We start from the raw sequence: 24,532 nt of genomic DNA on the forward strand, positions 1-24,532 counted from the left end.
GATGGACACTCTAGGTACCTGGAAACATACCCAAAAAGCATTGGACCACTGCGCGAAGGGAGCTCAGGTGCAACAGTGGCGAAGGCAGAGGCGATGGTGTCATTCGAGGCCTTCTAGGGTCAAGACTCGGGGTCAGGGGCAAAGGATGTCAAGCGCCTGAATCCACCCATTCCAACCCGCATATATACGTAGTCACCTAAGCTCACAAACTCATAAAACCCATTCTCACCCATCCAAAACTAACCCTATCTTCAACCAACCCATAAAACTCGTTTTCACCCACACCGTTAGCGGGAGCGCCAAATTGGCAGGTCTACCGATGTCTACTTCCACACATTGTTCTTCTTTCTCACGATTTCATGACCACGAGTTGCTTTTTTTCCTTCGCTCTGACGAGTTCTCTTCCGCCATCTTTATCCGCTAGCTCTTGCTGCATGCCGTAAACTTACTACTAAATCCGTTCCAAATTATAATTTATTTAATTTTTTTGACCCCAAATTTGACCACTCATCTTATTAAAAAATTTGTGCAAAATATGACTTCTTTTGCTATGGCTTGCTTTATTAACAAAAGTTCTTCAAGAATGACTTAAATTTGACTATGTTTGCATAAATTTTTTGAATAAGACGAGTGGTCAATTTTGAGGTAAAAATAAAAAATCAAACGAATTATAATTTAGAACGAAAGTAGTAGTATTTAGACATTTGTCCCAACCACTACTAGTCCACTAGCACCTCATTACCGGTGCTCATTGCATTTTACATCCATCTCATTGACTTCCATACCACAAAGGAAAGAAGTCCCATGCACTCTTTTAGCCTGTTTGCTGGTTGGTTTCTGGACTGATAAGCTCAACTAATATTGATTTGTTGTGAGAGAAAAATACTATTGATTGATTGATAAGCCTTGACCGAAGCGAACATGCTATTTAACCTTAAAACGGCTCCTACTGGTCATCGGTGGTTGGCATCGGTCGCATGATGCTAACATGGCATTAATCGAGCTAGTGGCAGTGCGCTGTACGAGGGTGGCTTGTGGACGAAGACATAAAAAAATAAAGTCGCCTATATCTCTAAAGGTCATTTATCTCTGCCAAAAAAAAGAAGATATTATATATTTATGAGCAGACATAATGCCACGAAGAAATGGCATAATTGTTATGCGCCCTCCTCAATTTGCATGTAATAATGAGACTACCAAATCTGTCATCAAACCTTAGTGTCTTCTTGCGAGAATGGCTCCAATCTTTTGCATTTCTATTCGTTTTCTTCCTACATATAATAAATAAAGGTGTGTGATCCTCATTAATTAATGAGAACAATCTGCGTCTTATAAGATCATCTATTTACTATAGACAATACAAATACACTACTACTCGAATGGCGAGCAATAACGAGGTTGCTAAACCTGTCCTCAAACATTATCGCCGTCTTGCACCAATGACCTCATCTTGTGCACACTCGTTTACGCCTGCCTAAATGACGGGACGAGTGACCATCATCAGTAATGACAAACATCGATCTCCCTCAGATGTATAAGATGTGTAATGATTTGTGAGGGTCAAATTAATAAAACGGTTTTATAATATATATATATATATATATATATATATATATATATATATATATATATATAGAAAATATACTAGCACAAAACAAAATGCGGATCGACCGTAACTCGGTTGGTTAAACTTACTGTGGTTCAACCAATCCATTTGAGTTTGAGTCCTCGTTTAAAATCATGTGGCGACTTCGTGGCAAGTGACGTGCCCATCGATAGCAGGACACAATTACAGTGATTTCATGAATCTCGCAAGATCTACCAGTTCAAGCTCAGTCTTCCGCGCGGTCCTCGTAGGGTTAAGGTTTGTGACTTCGTTGCAGGTGACGTGCTCGTTGACAGTGAGATACCTATAAAGACTCTGTGAATCTCGAGATTTGGCCGCTCAGGTTTAGTCTTTCAGAGGTTCTCATATGTGTAGGGTTTTGTGACTTTGTGATAGGCGACGTGCTCATCGACGGTGAGACACCTATGTTGTGAGTTTGTGAATCTCGAGATCTGCTGGTTCATATTTAGTCTTTTAGAGTCCTCACATGGGGTAGGTTTGCGACTTCGTGGTAGGCGACTTGCTTGTCGGCAGTGAGACACCTATGTTGACTGTGAATCTCAAGATTTTTTTTTGTGAGTGATGAATCTCGAGATTTGTCAGCTCAGGTTTAGCCCTTCAGAGGTTATCATAGGAGTAGGATTTGCAACTTTGTGGTAGGCAACGTGTTTGTCGTTGACTGTGAGGCGTCTATGTTGACTTTGTGATTCTCGAGATTTGTTAGCTCATTTTTAGTGCTTCAGAGGTTCTCATAGTCATAGGGTTTACGACATCGTGGTAGGCAATGTGCTTGTCGACACTCTACAATGAGTTATCTGTGGTACTTTATGAATCTCAAGATCTTGGTAGAGGTACGGTTTATCTGTGGTACTTTATGAGTTATCTGTGGCAGATCCATGTAGGGGGTAGGTTTTGCAATTTTGTGGCAAGCGCCATGGCCATCGATATCAAGTGACTTCATGAATCTTATATCTGCTCAAGTTTATTTTCTCATAGCCTTGGTAGAGGTACGGTTTATTGTTTGTACTAGGCCTTGTTTAGATCGAAAGTTTTTTCAACCTGATGAATAGTACTACTTTTGTCTTATTTGGTAAATATTGTCCAATCGTGGACCAACTAGGCTCAAAAGATTCATCTCGTGATTTTCAACTAAACTGTGTAATTAGTTATTTTTTTTACCTACATTTAATACTCCATGCAAGCGTCCAAAAATTGATGTGATGGAGAGAGAGTGAAAAAACTTGGAATTTTGATGGGAACTAAACAAGGCCCTAGTATATTTATAGGGGTGGCAGGTTGTCTGCTTTACTCCAGGAGTAGTCACAAATAATACATGTGACACAGGGTAATTGCCGCGTATTGCGTACGCCGTACCATACATGGGGCAGGAAAAAGAGTTATGGTCCCGTGTTAATCCCCTCTCCCTAATCCGCCCAGCATCCTTTCCGTCTAGCTATATAAACTTGGCCGCATCGAGGGAGGGGGAGGAGGAGGAAGGGTTTTGGAATTAGGCAGCGGCCGCCGTTGCGTGGGAGAGAGCAAAGTGAACCAGGCCGAAACCGAAGCTACCACCACCACCACCCCAGCCCACCGCAGCAACGCCGGGCCCTCCTCGAGGATGAGCGGCGGCGGAGCCGGAGGGAAGGGGGCGGCGGCGCCCGTCCCGGCCGGGTCCAGGAAGCTGGTGCAGGGCCTCAAGGAGATCGTGAACCGCCCCGAGGCGGAGATCTATGCCGCACTGCGCGAGTGCGGTATGGACCCCGACGAGGCGGTCAGCCGCCTCCTCTCCCAAGGTCCGGGCACGGCTTGCGCTGTCCTCTCCCCACTCCCCACTCCCGCTATTCCGTGCCTGTTTAGCTGTTCGTTGTATGGCCCGTTGCTAGGGTTTACACGGGTCGTAGGCCAGCGGGCTCTCGTCGATCTGGGCGATTCGTCGACATGAAGGTCGTAGTCTGAGCGCGCTGCCTGATTAGTGGGAATCGGATGCACCTGTATTGTTTCTTTTCCCCCTTTGGGGCCCTCGAGCTCATACTCGGTTTAGTTATCTTTAAGGCAGTATATCAGATAGTAGTATTAGATGTTGGAGTCTATAGTAGTATTAGATGTAGGAGCTGTGAGTGCTGTCACAGTGTCCACTATTCATTTAGGGTTTCTATTTTAGATTTCCTGCAAATGCTATTAGTGGTAAGGACTAGTGACTAAGGAGTTACCTATTTTGGAATATCACACAACCACGCAGGTAGATTGTCTTTTCTCTCTATCCGGTGGTTGGTTCCTCCGCTTGTGTTGTTGTGGTGCCAGCCAATCATTTCAAGAACACAGACATTTTTTGTGGTTGTCGCTTCTGGGAGGATTTACTTTTCTCTAATGGATGAGACGATAGCGCGGACAATGTCTGAACATTGGAAGCTTGGGAGAAAGTAAGACAAGCGTGTTGCATTAGACTGGACCTCTTAGTGTTTCAATGCAGGAGGCAAACTGAAATTGGTTAAGTGGATAGATTTGTGTTTGTACTAGTTATAGGAGTAGGACTTAGGAACCAGATTTGGAGAGGATGGTTGTGGTAGGCTTATATAGTTTGTTGGGAAAGAAAACCTGTGGTACTTTTAGCTACCAGGTTTGGAAAGAGGGGAGCCCTGGGATATGATGTTTGAACTCTTGCTCTTTTATATTTGGTCTCCTGTCTGCTAGTCATTCAATTTGGAGGAAGGTGTTTATGTACTGGATTCGCCCATGATAGGATTTATTGAACATGTACATCAGATCGCTTGGTTGTCTTGTCTTCTTCTTCTTCTTCTTCTTCTTAGTTTAATCTGTCTGTGTATAAGAAGAACAGCTTTTGCTGGTTCTGCTTATTATGGTATTTTTCTTTTGGTATTGCAATTCCTGACTATAACTTTGAACAGGCGACAACTTTCTTAGGATTTCGTCCTGCCCACACTTTTGCTGTAGGATGAGTTTGATCTTAAATCATTTGTTCTCTACATTTTAGTATTGGCACTGTAGCTTAACTTCTCACTACTCTAGACCTATGTACATTACATATGCTTGTCATGGAATGAAATCTATCTATTTACCAGACGTGCTCAAGAATGTTAGCTTTGGATTTATGGATATGTTCTGGCTTGCTGAACTCATGGCTTTGCTGGCAATGTAAATAGTTGTCTAGATATCATCTGATCTTGCATTATGTACATGTGCTTTGTATCTTTATCATCCGGCCTCCAGTTTTCCTTTTATTGGTTTGCAACTTGCATTATGTTCACTTGGTAGTGACACCAATATTGATTTGTTATGTCGATGGGCCGAGCACATCTATAAATGTTGATAACTCATCACTGTGTATACTCTTTTCAGATACTTTCCAAGAGGTAAAGAGCAAGCGCGACAAGAAGAAAGAGGTCAGAACTGATTTTTTTAAAAACTTTATAATATGCCCTATCGTCTTGAATATACAATCCATTTGATAATAACCATTTGCCAGCTTTTATTTACCTTGTTCATAAATTGGTAACCAACCTTCTTCTTGCACCATTTAGTTTCATTGGGTTTATAATACTGATAATGAATCTGTATGCACTACTGATTCTCTTTTCTACCATGTGTGATGCCTTGCCCCAGAAGTTAGCATATTCAACTACAGTTTTGGTTATTGTTTGAAAAGTGCTCTATTCTTAGTTGACCTCTAGAACTGACAACTAGAGTTGTGGGCATTTAATAAGCAGATTAAAGAGGTTCCTGAGACAAGATATCGATCGGCAAATAGTTCTACTAATAGAGGCCTTAGAAGTGGTGCAGATCGTGGTGGACGGAGCAATTCTGTGCACTCTAGCTCTACTGGTAAATAGAACATGTGCCATTTTTACCTCAAGCTTATTTTTTGGCCCATTATTTCTTCTGACCCAATCTCCATTTCACTCCAAAAATTAGATAACATGACCTCAAGGCCACCAGTCTCAGGGTCTGGTATGGCATCAGTTAATTCCAGTCAGAGGCAAACAATTGCAAGGTAAAGGGACAAAAGGACCCTTCTGTGATCCATTCAAAGGATCAGTGCTGTTTGCTTATGTATTTTTTTGTTTACTTTAAGTGATTTTCTGTTTTCCTTCAAATAATTTTGTTGTGGCTCGTGATGTCTATTTTTTGTGTTACCGCTGGTGCTTTTGCCATGTTGAGTAAACATCCAAGGACAACAAGAATTCTTGGTGTTAATTTCTTAGGTTTACTATTGTTCTCTAGGTAGTTCATTTCATTTAGTTTATGACATTCTAGTTTTTGCAAAAAAGAATATTGTGGGTATTCAGAATCAACATAATGATCTCCAAATGTTTGAATGATGCCCATCTCTATAAAATAGAGAATTATTCTCAACTGTCAATATTTTCAGATCATTTAGTTTTTATTATTACATGTTGCTGATTGCTGATGTTAATATCCTCTCTTGTATTCTGCAGTTCCTCTGCAAACAAACATACGGTTACTGATGGACCAGCTGTATCATTGCAATCATCGTCTGGGTTTCAGCATGGTGGTTGGTCTGGGACACCTGGTCAGTTGTCGATGGCTGACATTGTGAAAATGGGTCGGCCTCAGGCCAAGGCTTCTAGCAAACCTGTGGTCACAGCTGATAGAGGTTATGCTGGTCAGTACCCATCTTTGCCAAGCACAAACCAGAACCTGAAACAATCTGTAAGCATGGTTCCCCCAACAGAGCTTGACAAGGGGTTACAACCTGCCCAAGATTCGGTTCAGGTTAAGAATCACGGTCATTCTGCTTCTGACAGCAAGCTCCCATATGGTACTGATTGGTCTCCACAAGACGACCCAACATCTGCGAACCAATCATCCCTTCCTGAGACATCTGGTGATCTGTCCTTGTATGAAGCATCGTTTCAGTCATCTACATTGGTTACTGATGTAGTTAGTTCACATGAAAATTCGCACTTGGATGAAAACAGCACCTTTGCAATGAGATCAGCACCTGCCTCTGAGAGACACTTGGAGCCTAGTGATGGTATTTCTGAATACAATGATGGAATGTTGAACAACTCAAGTTCCTATCAGCCTCATAATTACTCTTACACAGAACAAGAAGGTAAGTGTAGAACTTAATGGGAATCTGCTAGCTGTTGGTTAACCATTTTAGAGGTTGATGATTTTTTCTATAAACATCCATTTATTTAATTTTCCATATATTTGCTATGGAATAAGCACCAAAGTAACATCTTAGGTAGTTGCCAGTCTTAGTCAGAATCATGGAAGAAATGGTCTAAATTGTAATTAACTGCTTGTGAGTCTAGTTGGGTAATGTAAACTATTTTTTTGCCATTTATTATGTAGTTCTGCCTGTATATTTCACTCTGTGCAGACTGTATTTGTGCCATAGATGTAAACATAATCAGGAAGGTACTGGGACAAATATAAGCACCTAAAAGCATTACTTTATCCAAACTATGGGATCAAATGCAGCTAGTATTTGTTAAGTAATAGATACTGTAGTTAAAACAGATTTAAAGAACAACTATAGACATTGTATTGTTTTGTCTTCAACAATAAACTATGGACTGTCATATTATTCTTTGCTTTCCATAAGAAAGGGAGAGTTATTTTGCTTCTAGTTTTGTTGGGCTTGTCAAATTATTCATCCAGTTTACCATCGTATGAATCACTTCACTTTGGATATTTATGAATCATGTTGCGTTCTGATAGCTTGGTCTTGTTTTTTAATTTTGTACAAATTTGTTGGCATGGTTCACAATGAGTTCTGATTCCTTTTGTAATTGTTGTTTATATATGTTTATCTTCAGTTGAGGATTCCAGTGCTGATGTATCAGCAGCAGCAGCAAACTTCCAGAGTTTAAGCCTACATAATGATGAGTTAGCCGCAAAAAAGACTGCCGAAGATAACCCTGCAGTGATAATTCCTGATCATTTGCAAGTTACAAATAGAGAATGTGTCAGTTTGAGCTTTGGCAGTTTTGGATCTGGTGCGTTTTCTGGGCTACTCCCACAAAAGACCACGGATAGCAATGTGGAATTCCCTGCTCGAGAGGAATCTGCACCAGTAGATCAAAATGATGCCAGGTGAAGCATTTTACTGTTTTTGGTGGCACTTTCCTTAACCCCTTCATGTCGGGAATGTTGACACCGTGGAATTGTCTGTTGCAGGAATCAAGATTACTACGAAAGTGGTGCAGTAACTTCGCCAGCGGACGAAAGTCTTGAGGCCATGCTAGGAGCCAACATGGAGAATGTCGATGCTCCTTCTGTTTCACAGGCTAATGAGCTTAGGCAGGACGTACTTGATCCTTCTGGACTTCAATATGACGTGCCATCAGTTTCAAGTCATGCTTATTCAAACACGAACGCTTCACAGCCTAGCACAATGGAGGATCCACAAGGAAACAACCAAGCACATACTCTTTCCCATTTGTCAAACTTGATGGTATGCTTGACTCTTCTTTCTGTATTTTTTTTTCCACACATCCTTGGTAACTGATCTTTCGTTGCCCTCAATATTTGTGTCTAGTGCTATGCTGTAACTGCAAAGGTGCATTAAGTTCCATTGTATCTACATGGTCAACCTTCATACATAAGAAAAACTTCTTGAGTTGCCATGATATGATAACAGATCTAGACGCATTGGCCTTATATAGCATTTCTGTTACATTTTTCTAGAACATTTAGCATGTAGGAGGGCCCAGATTATATTAATAAGGGAAACTGCACTTAGGTCCATCTGGAGTTTTCTCATCTTAAATGCTCATATCTTGGCTAAACTTGCCCTGGTTATGCTTTGACCTCCTTTTGTATTGAAAAATCATCATGATTGCATGACCTATGTAATGCTTGAGTAGGGAACTGCTAAGAAACACTTCTACATTTAAACTGTTTTACACATGCGTAATAAATAAAAAAAGTAAAATTGACACGAGCATACAATTTGTATTTTTTAGAATTATAATAGATAGATTTTCAAAAGGTATTACTACCTTTTGTAAAACTATCACAAGAAACCACACTTTTAAGGAACAAATTTTAGTATTTAACAAGACTACACTCTTTAAGCATTGCCATATCCCATTGGTGTGTCCACTTAGTATTCCAAAGGTTATGGTGGATGGAGTGCTTAAACGTGTGTTTTTATGAAAATTTAAGGGTTTTTTTTGTGAAGCTATTGTTTAAATCGCAGTTTTGTGATGCATTTATGCAACTAGGAGTGTAGTTCTCTGAAATTATTTCTTAAAAGTGTGTGTGTGTGCGCATGCGCCCATATTTATAACTTTGACATTGACAAAGGTAGCATGAGTTCGTGACATGTACTAGAATATGTTCTCGGCCATAGAATGACTTTTAAGTGTTGATTGACTGCATAGATCTAATGGACGTAATAGAAATGTTATCACCTTCTGAATTAAGTTAAAAGTCTATGTAACTAGCTGTTTTGGGCATCAGATGTTTCTTGTTGGCTGTTTGATGTTTTTAAGCTGTTTTCTTTACCCTGTTGACTTATTTGATTCTGTAAATTGGTGAGGTGATTTGGTCACATTAGGTATATTTGTGTTAGCAAGTTCAGAAAAATCCAAGTAATCTGTTATGTGGTGTTTATCTCTTGCTTTGTATTTTTTTCAAATGTGAATCAACAAAAGGGAAAGGTAATTTGGTGAACAAGTGTCCAGGGCTGAGGATGGTGGAGTATTTATATCTAACAAAAAGATTGTAACTGCCTTTATAACTGGATGAGTTATGAAGAGATTACTATATATCCTCAAAACAAAGCAGAAACAGTTATTCAGTGGGTCAAACTAATTTTTGCTGACCAGTTGCTTCTGGTTTATAGGACTAGTAGTACGCAGATTGAATAAGAGAGTTCAAATGAGGTGTCAACACAATATTTTAAGCCATATGAACCAGTTTAAAAATATTTCAGTATGACGGTGTGCTAGTTTAACTCTATTTAAAAGAAGTACAAAAAAGACGAAAGGCCTCGATCCTCAACAACAACAACAACAACAACAAAGCCGTCCCAAACAGGTTGGGGTAGGCTAGAGTTGAAACCCATCAGAAGCAATCAAGGTTCAGGCACGTGAATAGCTGTCTTCCAAGCACTCCTATCTAAGGCTAAGTCTTTGGGTATATTCCATCCTTTCAAGTCTCCTTTTATTGCCTCTACCCAAGTCAACTTCGGTCTTCCTCTGTCTCTCTTCACGTTATGATCCTGGCTTAGGATTCCACTACGCACCGGTTCCTCTGGAGGTCTCAGTTGCACATGTCCAAACCATCTCAACCGGTGTTGGACAAGCTTTTCTTCAATTGGCGCTACCCCTAATCTATCACGTATATCATCGTTCCGAACTCGATCCCTTCTTGTATGACCGCAAATCCAACGCAACATACGTATTTCCGCGACACTTAGCTGTTGAACATGTCGTCTTTTCGTAGGCCAACATTCTGCACCATACAACATAGCAGGTCTAATCGCCGTCCTATAAAACTTGCCTTTTAGCTTCTGTGGTACCCTTTTGTCACATAGGACACCAGACGCTTGCCGCCACTCAATGTTTTCAAGGCGGTAAGGCGAGGCGTGGCGATTGACTACCGTCTTACGAGTAAGGCGTAAGGCGAGGCGACGCCTTAACAATTTAAGGAAAATTTAAAACAACAGCTCAGAGCAGTAAATGGTGAAGAAAAACAGAAAAGGAAAAACGAAAAAAGAACAGAGTAAGAAGTGGTCTGGCCCACCAGCAGCCCATGTGCCCCGCACGTCTTCATATCTCTCGAATTCCTCTCTCCTCAGTGCCGCCGCAACTCTCTCCCAAATCCGTCTCTTGCTCCCCTCTCTCCTGTAGGCCAGCGCCGATTGGGAGGTGGCCGCGGTTCGCAGGCGGCTGCTCCTCGCAAAACTTGACCAGAGGGGGAAGCTATTCTTGAGGGGGAAGAGGACATGGATCGTTCGGCTGCGGGCGGGTAGGCGGCAACTTCCCACGGCAGCGGGGGGGGGGGGGGGGGGGGGGGGGGGGGGGGGGGGGGGGGGGGGGATGCAGCGGCGCAGGCGAGCGAGCTGCGGCTTCCTATTCCTCTCTCGCTCTCCCGCTCACTGGTTGGTCTCCCGCGCGCCTGCTCTGTTTCTCCCGCGCGCCCGCTCCATCTACGCGCGACTTTTTCTCCCTCGTGCTTGCCCTCTTTCGTTTTTCTCCTGCCGATTCTCCCGCGTATGGCGCCCGCCATGCACGATTTGGCGCGAATCGGACGCCAAAGCGACGATTTCTGGACGACGTGGTCGTAAGGCGGACGCCATATGAATCTAAGGCGAGTCGTCTGCTGTGGCGTCCCGCGTGGAGCGCCTTGGCGCTTAAGCGACGCCAAAGTGACGACAAAGCGACGCCTTAAAAACACTGCCGCCACTTCATCCACCCTGCTTTGATTCTATGGCTAACATCTTCATCAATATCCCCGTCCCTCTATAGCATTGATCCTAAATATCGAAAGGTATCCTTCCTAGGCACTACTTGACCTTCCAAACTAACATCTTCCTCCTCCCGAGTAGTAGTGTCGAAGTCACATCTCATATACTCAGTTTTAGTTCTACTGAGTCTAAAACCTTTGGACTCCAAAGTCTCCCGCCATAACTCCAGTTTCTGATTCACTCCTGTCCGGCTTTCATCAACTAGCACTACATCGTCCGCGAAAAGCATACACCAAGGGATGTCCCCTTGTATGTTCCTTGTGGCCTCATCCATCACTAAAGCAAACAAATAAGGGCTCAAAGCTGACCCTTGATGTAGTCCTATCCTAATCGGGAAGTCATCCGTGTCTCCATCACTTGTTCGAACTCTAGTCACAACATTGTTGTACATGTCCTTAATGAGCCCGACGTACTTCGTTGGGACTTTATGTTTGTCCGAAGCCCATCACATAACATTCCTTGGTATTTTATCATAAGCCTTCTCCAAGTCAATAAAAACCATGTGTAGGTCCTTCTTCTTCTCCCTATACCGCTCCATAACTTGTTAAGAAAATGGCTTCCATGGTTGACCTTTCGGGCATGAAACCAAATTGGTTCATAGAGACCCGCATTATTGCTCTCAAGCGATGCTCGATAACTCTCTCCCATAGCTTCATAGTATGGCTCATCAACTTAATTCCCCGGTAACTCGTACAACTTTGAATATCTCCTTTATTCTTGTAGATCGGTACCAATATACTTCACCTCCACTCATCAGGCATCTTGTTCGATTGAAAAATATGGTTGAACAGCTTGGTTAGCCATACTATAGCTATGCCCCCGAGGCATCTCCACACCTCGATTGGGATACCATCCGGTCCCATCGCCTTACCTCCTTTCATCCTTTTCAACGCCTCTCTGACCTCAGATTCTTGGATTCTCCGCACAAAGCGCCTATTGGTGTCATCAAAAGAGTCATCCAACTGAAAGGTTGTGTCCATATTCTCACCATTGAACAATTTGTCAAAATACTCTTGCCATCGATGTCGGATCTCATCCTCCTTCACCAAGAGATGCTCCCTTTCATCCTTAATGCACTTAACTTGGTTGAAGTCCCGTGTCTTTCTCTCACGAACCCTAGCCATCCTATAAATGTCCTTCTCTCCTTCCTTCGTACTCAAATGTTGGTAAAGATCCTCGTACGCTCTACCATTTGCCACACTTACAGCTCGCTTTGTAGTCTTCTTTGCCACCTTGTACTTCTCTATGTTGTCCACACTCCTGTCATGGTACAAGCGTCTATAGCATTCTTTCTTCTCCTTAATAGCCCTTTGGACTTCCTCGTTCCACCACCAAGTATCTTTAGCCTCGCGTCCACTTCCTTTGGTTACTCCACACACCTCTGAGGCCACCTTCCGAATGTTGGTTGCTATCTTGTCCCACATGTTGTTTATGTCGTCGTCTTCCTTCCAAGAGCCCTCTTTGATAACCCTTTCCCTGAATACCTCTGACGTCTCCCCTTTCAGTTTTCACCACTTTGTTCTTTCAATCTTAGCTTGTTTATCCCTACGGGCACGCACCTGAAAACAAAAATCTGCCACCAAAAGCTTATGTTGAGAAACAACACACTCCCCTGGTATCACCTTGCAATCCAAGCATGCTCGTTTGTCCTTTCTTCTTGCGAGGACAAAGTCAATCTGGCTACAGTGTTGTCCGCTACTGAAGGTCACTAGATGAGATTCTCTCTTTCTAAAGAAAGTGTTGGCTATCATCAGGTCAAAAGCTACCGCGAAGTCCAAAACTTCCTCCCCCTCCTCATTCCTACTACCATACCCAAAACCTCCATGAACTGCCTCGAAACCTGCGCTTGTAGTACCTACATGCCCATTAAGATCTCCTCCTATAAAAAGCTTCTCACTACTGAAAGGCCTCGATCCTCATATTAAATTAACATTTTGTTGTATATTTGTTACTGCTTAAATATATGTAGGTCCATTCAGAAATTCTTCAGCAGTTAACATATGGACCAGCAGCTTTGTTCTAGTTTCCTGTTCTATTTCAATTCATGTCATGCTTCATTCTTACTGAAAAGGATCATGCTAAACTTCATTTTCTTCTTCCTGTCAGTTTGTTTCTTAGTTCTCACTCTTATCATTTGTTTTCCCAGCAAGCAAATCCTTTGAGCGCCAGCAGCCTATTGGGGTCAAATCAAAATCATGCAGCTCTTCATGGCTTAGAGTTTGATTTACCGCCTTATCTGGAAGCAAAATATAACACAGGCTCAACTACAAATCCTAGACCAGCCATATCCATGCAGGAGGTTAGTTAAATATTTGAATTCATTTTTTCTCACTCACATCCTTGACATGCTTATGCTATTTTATGTATCAAAAGTTCCTGTGCATATTACTTGAGCTTCTATAAATTATAAATTATTATTATACAGAAAGAAATAGCATCCTAGTTTAGTGATATACATCATTAGCAGCAATATTTAAAACTGGAAACATAGCAAACTTGTGTTAAATTCATTATGGATTCTGAACCGTCCTGTGTAGTATTGTCCTATATTTCTTTTGCCTTTCCTAAGTATACATTTCATGAAAATATTTTTCAGGCCCTGAAAGCAGGGGTTTTCTCCAACGCTCAGTCTACACAGAGTCTTCCAAGTACTAGCATTCCAACGGGGCCTCCTCTCCCTCAGCAATTAGCACATCACCCTTACTCTCAGCCAACTTTACCAATTACACATTTTCCAAATATGGTTGGCTATCCGACGTATTTGCCACAAAACTATGCTACTTACCTATCTTCAGGCACCTTCCAGCAAGCATACCCGAGTAATGGACCATTCCATCAGTCTGCTGCTGCTTTGCTCGGATCTGGTATGAAGTACTCCACCCCAGAGTATAAGAACAACCTGTCTGCCACAGGCTTACAACAGCAACATCAGCCACAACCGCAACCACAACCACCTTCATCAGTCATCTCTGGTTATGGAGGCTTCGGAAGCTCAAGCAACATACAAGGAAATTTTACCCTTAATCAGAGTACCGGCTCTGCATCTACTCTTGGCTTTGATGAAGCATTGAGCAGACAGTACAAAGACACCAGTCAATACATGGCTCTCCAGCAGGTAATCATCACACACTGGCTCATGTAACCTGGGAAACCTTTTGCTCTCTCCCCAGTCAGCGTCATCTTTTTTTTGTGGATGAAGGTTTTTACAGAAATGGTGATTTATTGTTCTCTCTTTCAGGGCGACAACTCTGGAATGTGGCTTCATGGCTCGGGTTCAAGAGCGGCCTCTACGCTTCCGCCTAACCACTTTTATGGTTACCAGGGACAGAGTCAGCTGGGTGGCTTTCGTCAGGCGCAGCAGCCACAGCCTTCCCAATTTGGAGGCCATGGGTACCCAACTTTCTACCAGTCTCAGGGTGGCCTGACACAGGAGCACCCCCAGAACCTTGCTGAGGGCAGTCTGAATGGCTTCCAGGTCGCACCGTCTCAGCCATCTCATCCGAGCTGGCAGCATCAGCACACTTACTGAGCCCTGTACTCCCTTTGTTATGGTGGCTCTTTTGCCGTCACAAGCCAAGTTTCTCGTGCTTGTGCCCTCACTCGATGCAGAGTAAGCTGCTCGGTTTAGCTGAGCTTGTACCTTGAGCGCTGAGGCATACAACAGTTAGAGCGTTTTAACGTGTTGCGTGTGTAGCCAGACTGATGCATTGTGATTTCTTTTCGATAGCGAGTTATGTGTGCGGAGGTGCAGTCCTGTATAACTGAGACATGGTAACCTAACAAGCAGTCGTTTCTGATTTCCAAGAGTTGGCTACCCTAGCTTGAGCAGATGCTGCTCTGATTTTGACTGTTTGCTCTTGCTTGCAATATTTTGTCATGCGGTTGCAACTTTGCTTCAGGATTGAGGAAGAGAAGAGCACAGGCTACATTTCATCACTATGGTAATAATAATAATAAATTAATAATATGTGCTACTTGTGTAAAGTCTGTGGGTCCAGATATGCAAGTCCACATTTGTTTGTGGTTCAATTATGCCATTTTCATTGAAAACTCAGTTAATGGTAATAAAAACTGAGGATCTGATATCGATCCCCAACATGGTGAGTTTCATCGTCACCGTGATCTGTGTGCTTATGCTGGAAAAAATTACTGATACTGTCATAAACAAACTATAAACGACTCATGGTCACATCTCGTACATCCTCTGCACTGTCCGGCTGCTGTTCCAGCACTGCGTTGGGCGGCTGCTCTCCGGCGGTCTTGGCGATCACTAACCAGAGTTCGCCGCCCGGCTCTCCGCGGAAGGCCCAGACCTGAACTTCATCTCCCACCAGAAGCCCACTCGCGCGCAAGAAGCTGCTCGCCCTTTGATCATGGTCTACGACGCGCACCCTAAGCCCGTCGTGCTCGTTCCCCTTCTTCGTCGGCTTCTTCTCGCCGCCTCCACCGTCCGTGTGCTCGTGCTGCGCGTTCGCCGGCTTCCTCTTGCCGGCTTGTTCCGTCAGGTTGGCGGCTCGGCGGTCCTCGGCCGAGAGCAGGGGGCGGAGGCGCTCGTCGACGTCGCCCCTCCCGATGCTGAACTGCTGAAGCGGCACTGGTTCGTGCTCATGTCGGACGCGTTGACGCGCATCCTCGCGATAAAGTGGAGCAGCAGGTCCCCGCGCAGGCCCAACGACGGCAAGAGGCTGGTGCGTCCGTGGCAATCCTCGTCGGGTTCGGATTTGGGAGATCGTAATCGGATTACGTTCGTTGACTGGGCCCACTTACTTATACTTGGCCTTGAGGTAGGTAGTAGGGTGCTGGCGTACGTTCGGACGTTCCTGAGCGTGTTCGGCCGGCCTTTTATCTGTCAGGCCCGTTGCTGTGCCAGGCCTTGTTTAGATTACCCCAAAATTCCAAGTTTTTTCACTCTCTCTCCATCACATCAATTTTTAGCCACTTGCATGGAGCATTAAATGTAGGTAAAAAAATAACTAATTACACAGTTTAGTTGGAAATCACGAGATGAATCTTTTGAACTTAGTTGGTCCACGATTGGACAATATTTACCAAATAAGACGAAAGTGCTACTATTTATCGGGTTGAAATTTTCTTCAATCTAAACAAGGCCCCAGTTAAATTCGGCCCGTGTAAGCTGCTCGGATCTTTCGCCATCACATGCCAAGTTTCGTTTCGCGTGCTCATAAGCTCATTCGATGCACAGTAAGCTGCTCGGATCTTAGCTGAGCTTGTCACCTTAAGCGCTGAAATTCTGACAGGGTCCTAGCCTCCCAGGCCACAACAGTTTAGAGAACGTTTTAACATGTTACGTGTAATAATTGCCAGACTGATGCATTGTGGTTTCCTTTTGACAACTGAGACATGGTTCAACCTAACAAGGAGTCGCTTCTTGATTTAAAATAGTTTACCTTGAAGGAAAACTCCCTATTTGACACTTAGTATAACAGGGCCTTCCTTTTACGGCCCTATTTAAATCACACGTCGCTAGTGGAGTTTGGATTGGAATGCTTGGATTGGAATTGTTTGGCCACTTTTGGTGATCCTGGTGCAGCAGCCCATTTTTTAGGTCACCGCGACTGGAGGCAGCACACGTTGCATGCGCAGCTTCTCCTCTTTTTATTTTCCCTTCGTCGTCTTTTGCCATTCCGTGGCTTTGGCTGCATGCGTCGTCGACATCCATGCGCTGGCTCCAAGTTTCAAGCTGCGCAGTGTGCTGGACAATCGTGTATGTACATCCTACACCCGCACACCGCCAAGAATCGACCTGCCTGGCTGCCTCTGCCTGCAATAATCTCTCGATGTTCCGACTGCGACAGCGAGACGCTTGCCAAGACGCAAAGCATCGCGTACGGTATCGAAGCAGCTCCTGCCTACCTATGGCGTGCAGTAATGCAGCATGCTGTGATCTCTGTGAGTTTAACGTCCTGTTTGGGTGTCTTGTTTTGAGGAACTTTAGTGTCAAGGAACTTTAATTTTATAGAAAAAGAAACATGCAAAACCGCAACTTAGAAAAAGAAAAAAAATCTAGAGTAGAGTTTCTAAAACTTCAAAAGAACTAGTACCATGGTTTTTTTAGGGAAATAGTACCATGGTTTTGTATAAATACTGTTACATCCAAATACCAACCACGATGTTTTTCCAAGACAATAATAAAATTGTTTTGCATCCAAAGAGCGCCTTATTTCCATTGGTGGATCGGTGCCTAACTTTAATTTCCTTGGTTTAATTAAAACCAAAACCGGCGCCACCTCCATTATTATGTATGTATACTCCGTATATGTTATAATCTGTAGTGCCCGTCTTGCATCCAAAGAGCACCTTATTTGCATTGGTGGATCGGTGCCTAACTTTAATTTCCTTGGTTTAATTAAAACCAAACCGTCACCCACCTCCATTATTATGTATGTATACTCCGTATATGGCTTTGTTTAGATTGTAAGTTTTTTCACTCTCTCTCCATCACATCAAATCTTTGAACACATGCCTGGAGTATTAAATGTAGATAAAAAAAATAACTAATTACACAGTTTGATTGTAAATTACGAGACAAATCTTTTGAGCCTAGTTAGGTCATGATTGGACAATAATTGTCAAATACAAACGAAAGTGCTACAGTATCAAATACTGATTCCTAACCTCAATCTAAACAAGACCTATGTTATAATCTGTAGTGCCCGTCTTGCATCCAAAGAGCACCTTATTTGCATTGGTGGATCGGTGCCTAACTTTAATTTCCTTGGTTTAATTAAAACCAAAACCGGCGCCCCCCTCCATTATTATGTATGTATACTCCGTATATGTTATAATCTGTAGTGCCCGTCTTGAACCGTCGCCTATAAAAGACCAAAACTAGAAGAAACTAACGTGATGACGCGAAGTCCTCCATCGTGGCCAGATCTAACCATAATAAAACGGAGAAAAGATCAGAGAATAAGTTTTAGATGAGTCTTCCTCATTCTTTGGTGGCAGAAAGAAGAAGGAAGACACCAAAAAGAAGAAGTTTCTCAACTCCGCCTACATAAATGTTGGCCGTCGTTCGTTGGGCATCTGTCCTCAGGCCTTTTGCCGAGTGTTTACTGTGTGGTCATCCATACTGCAAAGCTTCGTACATGTTTTGTTTTGAGATCTGGAGCTACTCACAGCGCGGGTACTGTGGCAGAACCACCCGAAATAGCGTACTTACGGAGGCGCTCGTCTTCCACCAGACACTAAGCACCCCGAAAGCCACTACTGCGAGCGGTATCCGTCGGACACACCCCGAGGGAGAGCCCGAAAGATCCACATTTTTCCCCAAGGATCCAATAATGAAAACGAGTTACAACACAAGTCCATCTCATACATTAGAGTTTCTGAAAAGTACATTATTACAATACCAAATACAGAGTTCGGAATGATAAACAGCGGAATATTAAAAGATAACATCTAGCGATAAGATAACGAGGATTTCGTCTGAGCCCACCAGAAGAATCCTCCACACAAGGTACTCCTCAAGCATCACCTGCAACAGGGATAAATAACCCTGAGTACACAATGTACTCGCAAGACTTATCCGATAGTGGGAATACTCTCCCGACTCCAAGGAATATGCTAGGCTTTATGGTTGCTGGTTTTCTTTTAGCCAAAAGCAGTACTAATAGTGAATCCTTATTGATATATTATTATTATCAACCGTATTAAGTTTTTATCTAGTCAATCTATATAAGCACCTGTGCTACTTTCAAGCAAGAGTTGAGCAATCGATACTGTTTCTTCTCCTTTTCCACTTCCAGTTCTTACTACGGTGCTAAACCGCAGACAAGCCGTACCGGGTAACCCTGCGATTCGCGAATCAATATGCCCAGCTGGATGCCCCGAAGACACACGCCCCGCTTGTACCCCAGGCACAAGCAGGACTAACCCACCACTCTCCTGTCCCGGGTGTCCAGGTCCCCGTCCAAACTTGGACTCCAAGCCCCCGCCTCTAAGTCCCGAACTTAGTGCGGTGCAAGGACCTCCACCACCTCCTCTTTCCATCAGTCGGTCCGGAAAGAGCCGGATCCGTGACAAGAGAGCAGCAAGCCTTCCCTGCGCCCATACCCAAGTATGTGCTCGGGACAATAATCTGTGACTTGCCTAGAGTCATATGCAACGACCGGTCCTTAATCGACACAGACAGGGAAAAAGTGTAACCGGGCTATGCCCTGTTGGCCGCAGGACACAACCCCTCACACTCACCAGTACCAAATCCACATCCCTGTCCGGTCACCATTTTCCTTTCCATTATTTCATCATGATATCATAGTTTAATCACCTATTTGTGAGTAACGACAGGTTACTCACGCTACCGACATCCTGAGCATAGCAGCTACTCGACCTGTACTAGTAGGACTCATGGTGGATATATTTATGCATGTAGCTTTCATAAAATGCCTGTAACGTAAATGCATATCATATAAATATATTCAGTGATCATTTAAAAATAGGGGTTATGCGCCGGGGCTTGTCTTGGGCAGGTGCTGAGTCAGCAAAGTCAGTACCAACAGGCTCCTGGTCTCCTTCCTGTGTGAAAAGCTCCTCCTCGTACTCCTCGATCACCTCATCGTACTCCGGATCACCGACGGGCACAAAGTCTACCTATTCGTGATCTACATGAAATGACGATGCAATGATTACACTATGGCAACATCAATTCTCAATGCAAAAGTACCTCTATTACACTACTAAGTGAGGTCTACCTACTAAAGTCTAAGCCACATACCAGTACTACTAACAAGTATGATCGTGTCCTACATTCTTACAATAACTACGGATATTCATACTCCTAATGTCAGTTTATGATAAAGCAAGGATAGCAACTACGTCATCCAACGACTCGTTCTATGATTATCATCAGTATAGCAAGCATATAAATGCCTAAGGAACCTACGGTAACGATTTCAAAGCTAAAGTTATCGTCGGTTTACCACAACAAATCTTGCAATTAAAGATCGATATACCGCTAAGCCCTCTACTTCAAGCATATGGGCCTACCATCCTAACCACTAATGGGGAACCAACTATGCTAACAGGTAGTCGATATTTTTGCGAACCTAACAAACTTTGTTTCGCTATTTTTGGATAATCATGCAATTTACTACTAATTATTGAAGTTCAGTTCATAACCTAAATAGATAAACAATTTCTAATACAATGAAATGGAGAAAACGAAACCTCCCTGACCGGCCCACGACGCGCGGCCTGACCCAACTCGCCATCCCGCCCGCGCGCGGCCCACGCGGAGGCGCGGCCCAGATGGCCAACGGCCCGCGAAGGGGAAAGCCTGCGCGCGCGGTAAAAATTGCACGAACACCCCCGACGAACTCAGCATTTACTACGAGCTCTACGGTACTGTTTCTCTACTCTACTGTTTTACACCAGCACCCTCCCACTTCCTCTTCTTCACCGCGAGGAGGTCCCTGGCCCCCCCAGGGCGCGCACCGACGCGACGGCACGGCACCGGGCGACCACGCCGGCCTCACCTGAACCCCTACAGCCTACCTAAGGGGTCGATAGGTACCTGGATAGCACGTAGAAGCTACTGGAGGCGACACGACGAGCAGAGATGCAGGCACAACCTCCCTCCCCGGCGGTGGCTCCTGACCTGCAAGAGCGAGCGCGTTCCCGTGAGCAACATCAAAGGCGAGGCCAGCGCACGAGCTAGCGAGCACCAGGGAGCACTCACCGACACCCCTGCGTTGACGGTTAGGTTGGAGGCAGTCTGAGCAAGGCTGGCCACGTGAGCTCGCGGCGGTGCGGTGATGACCGACGGGGGCACTACCATGGCGGTGGGGCTGGCCTACTGCGATGCTAGGACTGAGGTGCGCGGGGTGCTCAGGAGGACATGGCGAGTCTGTGGGTGCACTGAATCGCCACGAGGTGCACTGTGGGACCGGTTCGCCGCTGGAGGGCGTCGGCACGGCCTTATGGACCCGGTGGCGCGGTAGTCCAAAATTGAAGCACAGTGAGTCGAGAATGGTAGCACGGTGGGGTAGGCTAGACGACCGGCTGTCTAACGGAGCTGCAAGCAAAGCCAATTGGAAAGCGGTGCACCTACTACGGCAAATTGGAAGAAAAGGTCGCGACGGCAAGGGGACAACGGAGACAGAGGAGGTCCCGTCGCGGTATGGCTCACCAGCGACGTCAACGCTCGGTACTGACTTGCCTGGCCATGGGGAACCTCAGGGCGTGCTCCCGACAGCCGTTCGCACGGCCGCAGCAGCAAACGACGAAACTCGGCATGGCTCGCCTGTGGGTAGTACCAGCCCACGGACATCGCAACGCGACGTCGAGGAGATGGCGAAGCAGGCCGTAGACCAGCGCGCAAGCAGCCAAGGGAGTCCAGGCGTGGTACCAACGTAGCCGCTGGCGACGCGAACGCGGGACCCGGTGGCGACACGGCCACGGTGGCACAGAGCAAGGCGCGGGCAGAGCACGACTACGGTACGGGCGCCACGCGTCGGTTGGCGAGGCGAGCAGCAGCGAGGCAGAGCGTCAAGACGCGCGGGGCGTGCGAGTGAACGGCGTCGTCAGCACAGCCGAGCGCGGCAGTGGCTCAGGCCTACGCGACACAGCGCGCTGGCAAGCCGACCGTGGTGGTGACCACGCCCAGCGCTCAGCCAGGTGGTGTGCACGATTTTTAAAGCAGCTAGAAATTGTGTACGCCATGTCCCAAACGCTAAGCTAATTGCTCGATGCGACAAGGGGTACACCGAGCCATCACCCACAGTTGCGACATTTCGCTACTCCTTAAGACAATTGTTCCACAACTAATGCCAAAGGTGGCTTCGTCGACCACTTCAAAAACCGCCGCGGAGGGCGTCGTTTTGAAAGGTTTCGCGTCGAAACTCCAAACCCGACCCCCGGGACGTACGCACTAGCCATCCATGTCATCGACCACAACTTTTTATCATCATTCCCAAAACGTTTATAACATTTTGTGTTAACAAAATTTTGATTCAGGTAATAAACGCGTTATGTAACACGAAACATAACCTTTTTCTTTACGTTTCGTAAAAATGTTTCCAAGCCAAACATGGATTATAAAGCCTATCATACACCAATGCACATAAATCAGATGCTTACGAATTATTTCAGCAAAATGTTACAATGTAACACCAGGGTGTTACAGGTACAATTTAGATGAAAACCAGTTTATAAATATTTGTGTAATTCAGAGGGCTCGTAACGTATTCATGTAACCAGCTATTATCTAATATAATTCTTCTTTCGTTGAAAAAAAAAGGTGATGTCTCCCTCAATTTGACCTGCAGAACGAAGTGATCCGTCACGTACTATACACTCCCTCCCAACTCCTCGTAGTCTATACCTAGAGTACCTTTGGGTTGCCACCGACTGTGTGGCGCAAATAAGCGACAACATGTGCAGTCCCCCGGCGTTCCTTGCTTGCGAATCAACTCCAATTAGTTGGCCAGTCACAGGCTGCTTATTACTGGAGTATATAGGACTACTATATATATATATATATATATATATATATATATATATATATATATATATATATGAATGAATGAGAACAAAGTCTTCGAAAAAAAAGTTGTAATCCCACTATTGTGCAAGTAAATTCCCAATGACCGTATGTACGACAACTATAGACGCTAGTAACATCTCACATGTTGCCACTGGTTGCGAGGACAAATGAGGATGAGATGAGGTTATCCCCTTTTTACCTGGTTGCAGAGGAAGTGCAATAGTGTTGATTCTCAAATATTCTATGAAGATTCGTGGCAAGTCCGTGTCTCCAAAGCGAGAGAACAAACTTGCCGTCCATCTTTGGATGACCACGCGGGAGGGCTACACTGTCAAATTGAACCTGGGGCCAGGGAGGTAGCACCCAAACTCAAAGCCTCGTCTGAAACTCGTGCCACCAGATCTAGGGCGGGGGTGGCGCCAAAGCTCAGAGTGGCGACCAAGTCTCTAGTCGATGGTGCCGGTGGGGTGGTGCGGGCAGGCGGCAAGGTGGTGGCGCTTAAAGCGGAAGCATATGGGCGTCGTAGAGAAAAAAAGAGGAGATGTGCTCATGAGGCTACTCGCTGGGGTCCATTTGTGATAGGTGGGACCATGACAACCGCAGATAATTGTGTTAATATCTCTATCCATCCCATTTGATTCAATCACCTCAACCAAACGAACAAATATGAATGGCTTCATTTTCTTCAACCAAACATCAGCTGTGACAGTTTGATCCAAAAATAAGGACGGCAACTTTTTAGTTTTATCTTGTCTCCGGATTAAACACACACTTAGAGTTGTTGATGGAATGTACAAATTGAAAGAGATACTCTATAGTATCATCGACGCTATCATTTCGTTTTATTTTTCGAGGGATCCAAATGTGCACTATTTGGAAAGAGCGTACCAGTAAAAAGACATGAAACATCCACTCAACTAGGTTTTACTGCTCAAACTTGCCTATAATAACTTTTTAAATAATGATATTAGCTCATAAATATAAAAATGATCTACCATTTTTTTAGGGTAGACGCAGTATTTTCATGATAAATCTACTTGGATTTTTTTTGTTAATAAATTAGCGTATAAAATAAGTTAAGTACTTGTCACTACAACGTACTAGTAGAATTCCTATAATTTATTATGGAAAATAGGAGCTAAGACAACCGTGCATATCGACCTGATCATTGGTTACCTGACCAGACCAACCCAATCTAAAAATGATCGGTTAAGTTCCAATCTTGATTTTCGACCAAAATTGAAAAATCTGAAAAAACTCGAGACATAGCACGACCTGGCTAAGATTTTAATGAGATATATTTTTCCATAGTGTTTGGTCAGGTGATAGACTGTTTGGTAGGGATTCAAATTCTGGTAGTAACATCTCGGATCCAAATTTGTTTCGGGTGATGAATCAGAATCACTTTATGAGATCATTTGGTTTGTAGACCTGATTCTGATCACAAGAATATGTATATATTCTTTATTTAAAATTACATAAACAAAAATATGTTTTCAAAAAATTCCGGACTTTTTGTGGTTAAAGAACAACTCAAATACAACACATTTTTTTAACTCACTGCACTAAAAAAGATTTGCCCTGTTCGTTTGAACTTATTAGCTTAACTTATCAGCTATGGTACAGTGTTTTTCTCTCATAATAAATCAACGAACAATACTTTTTAGCCTGGCTTTTCAGCGAAACGAACGTGGACTTAAAAAAAAGGTTCTATCGAGCAGCGCAAAAATGAGAAACATTCCAGAACAATTCTGCTTGAAATATTTGTGCTGTCCGGCTGTTTGGCAGCGATTCTCCCAAGAGAATTGGAACCATTCCATCCTTCAAAACGACCCCCTGCTATATCACGTGCCACACTGTGCGTGCTGCATATATTAAGCATAGTGGTCCATATATTAAGCATAGTGGTCGGTAATAAATGTCAGTCTGTTCGCTTGTCGTAAACGCAAATTTC

General features: G+C 44.1%; 1 protein-coding gene across 1 annotated transcript; it reads left to right on the forward strand.

Moving 5' to 3' along the window:
• Positions 1-2,993: 2,993 nt before the first annotated feature.
• LOC136511578 (uncharacterized) lies at positions 2,994-14,869 on the forward strand. The gene is made up of 10 exons (XM_066505623.1): positions 2,994-3,399; positions 4,964-5,007; positions 5,332-5,446; positions 5,537-5,615; positions 6,061-6,701; positions 7,414-7,690; positions 7,775-8,051; positions 13,219-13,371; positions 13,669-14,187; positions 14,311-14,869. The coding sequence occupies exons 1-10, from the start codon at positions 3,225-3,227 to the stop codon at positions 14,599-14,601; spliced, it is 2,571 nt and encodes an 856-aa protein (XP_066361720.1). The 5' UTR covers positions 2,994-3,224; the 3' UTR covers positions 14,602-14,869.
• Positions 14,870-24,532: the final 9,663 nt, after the last annotated feature.

Source organism: Miscanthus floridulus, chromosome 16 (assembly GCF_019320115.1).
Source record: "Miscanthus floridulus cultivar M001 chromosome 16, ASM1932011v1, whole genome shotgun sequence".
NCBI classification, from domain to species: Eukaryota; Viridiplantae; Streptophyta; class Magnoliopsida; order Poales; family Poaceae; genus Miscanthus; species Miscanthus floridulus.

Bases quoted from the DNA above. Each gene is read 5' to 3' on its own strand.
- LOC136511578 (XM_066505623.1), top strand. From the start codon at position 3,225: ATGAGCGGCGGCGGAGCCGGAGGGAAGGGGGCGGCGGCGCCCGTCCCG. The intron at 8,052-13,218 runs GTATGCTTGACT...TTGTTTTCCCAG, and splicing joins CCCATTTGTCAAACTTGATG to CAAGCAAATCCTTTGAGCGC. The intron at 14,188-14,310 runs GTAATCATCACA...TCTCTCTTTCAG, and splicing joins AATACATGGCTCTCCAGCAG to GGCGACAACTCTGGAATGTG.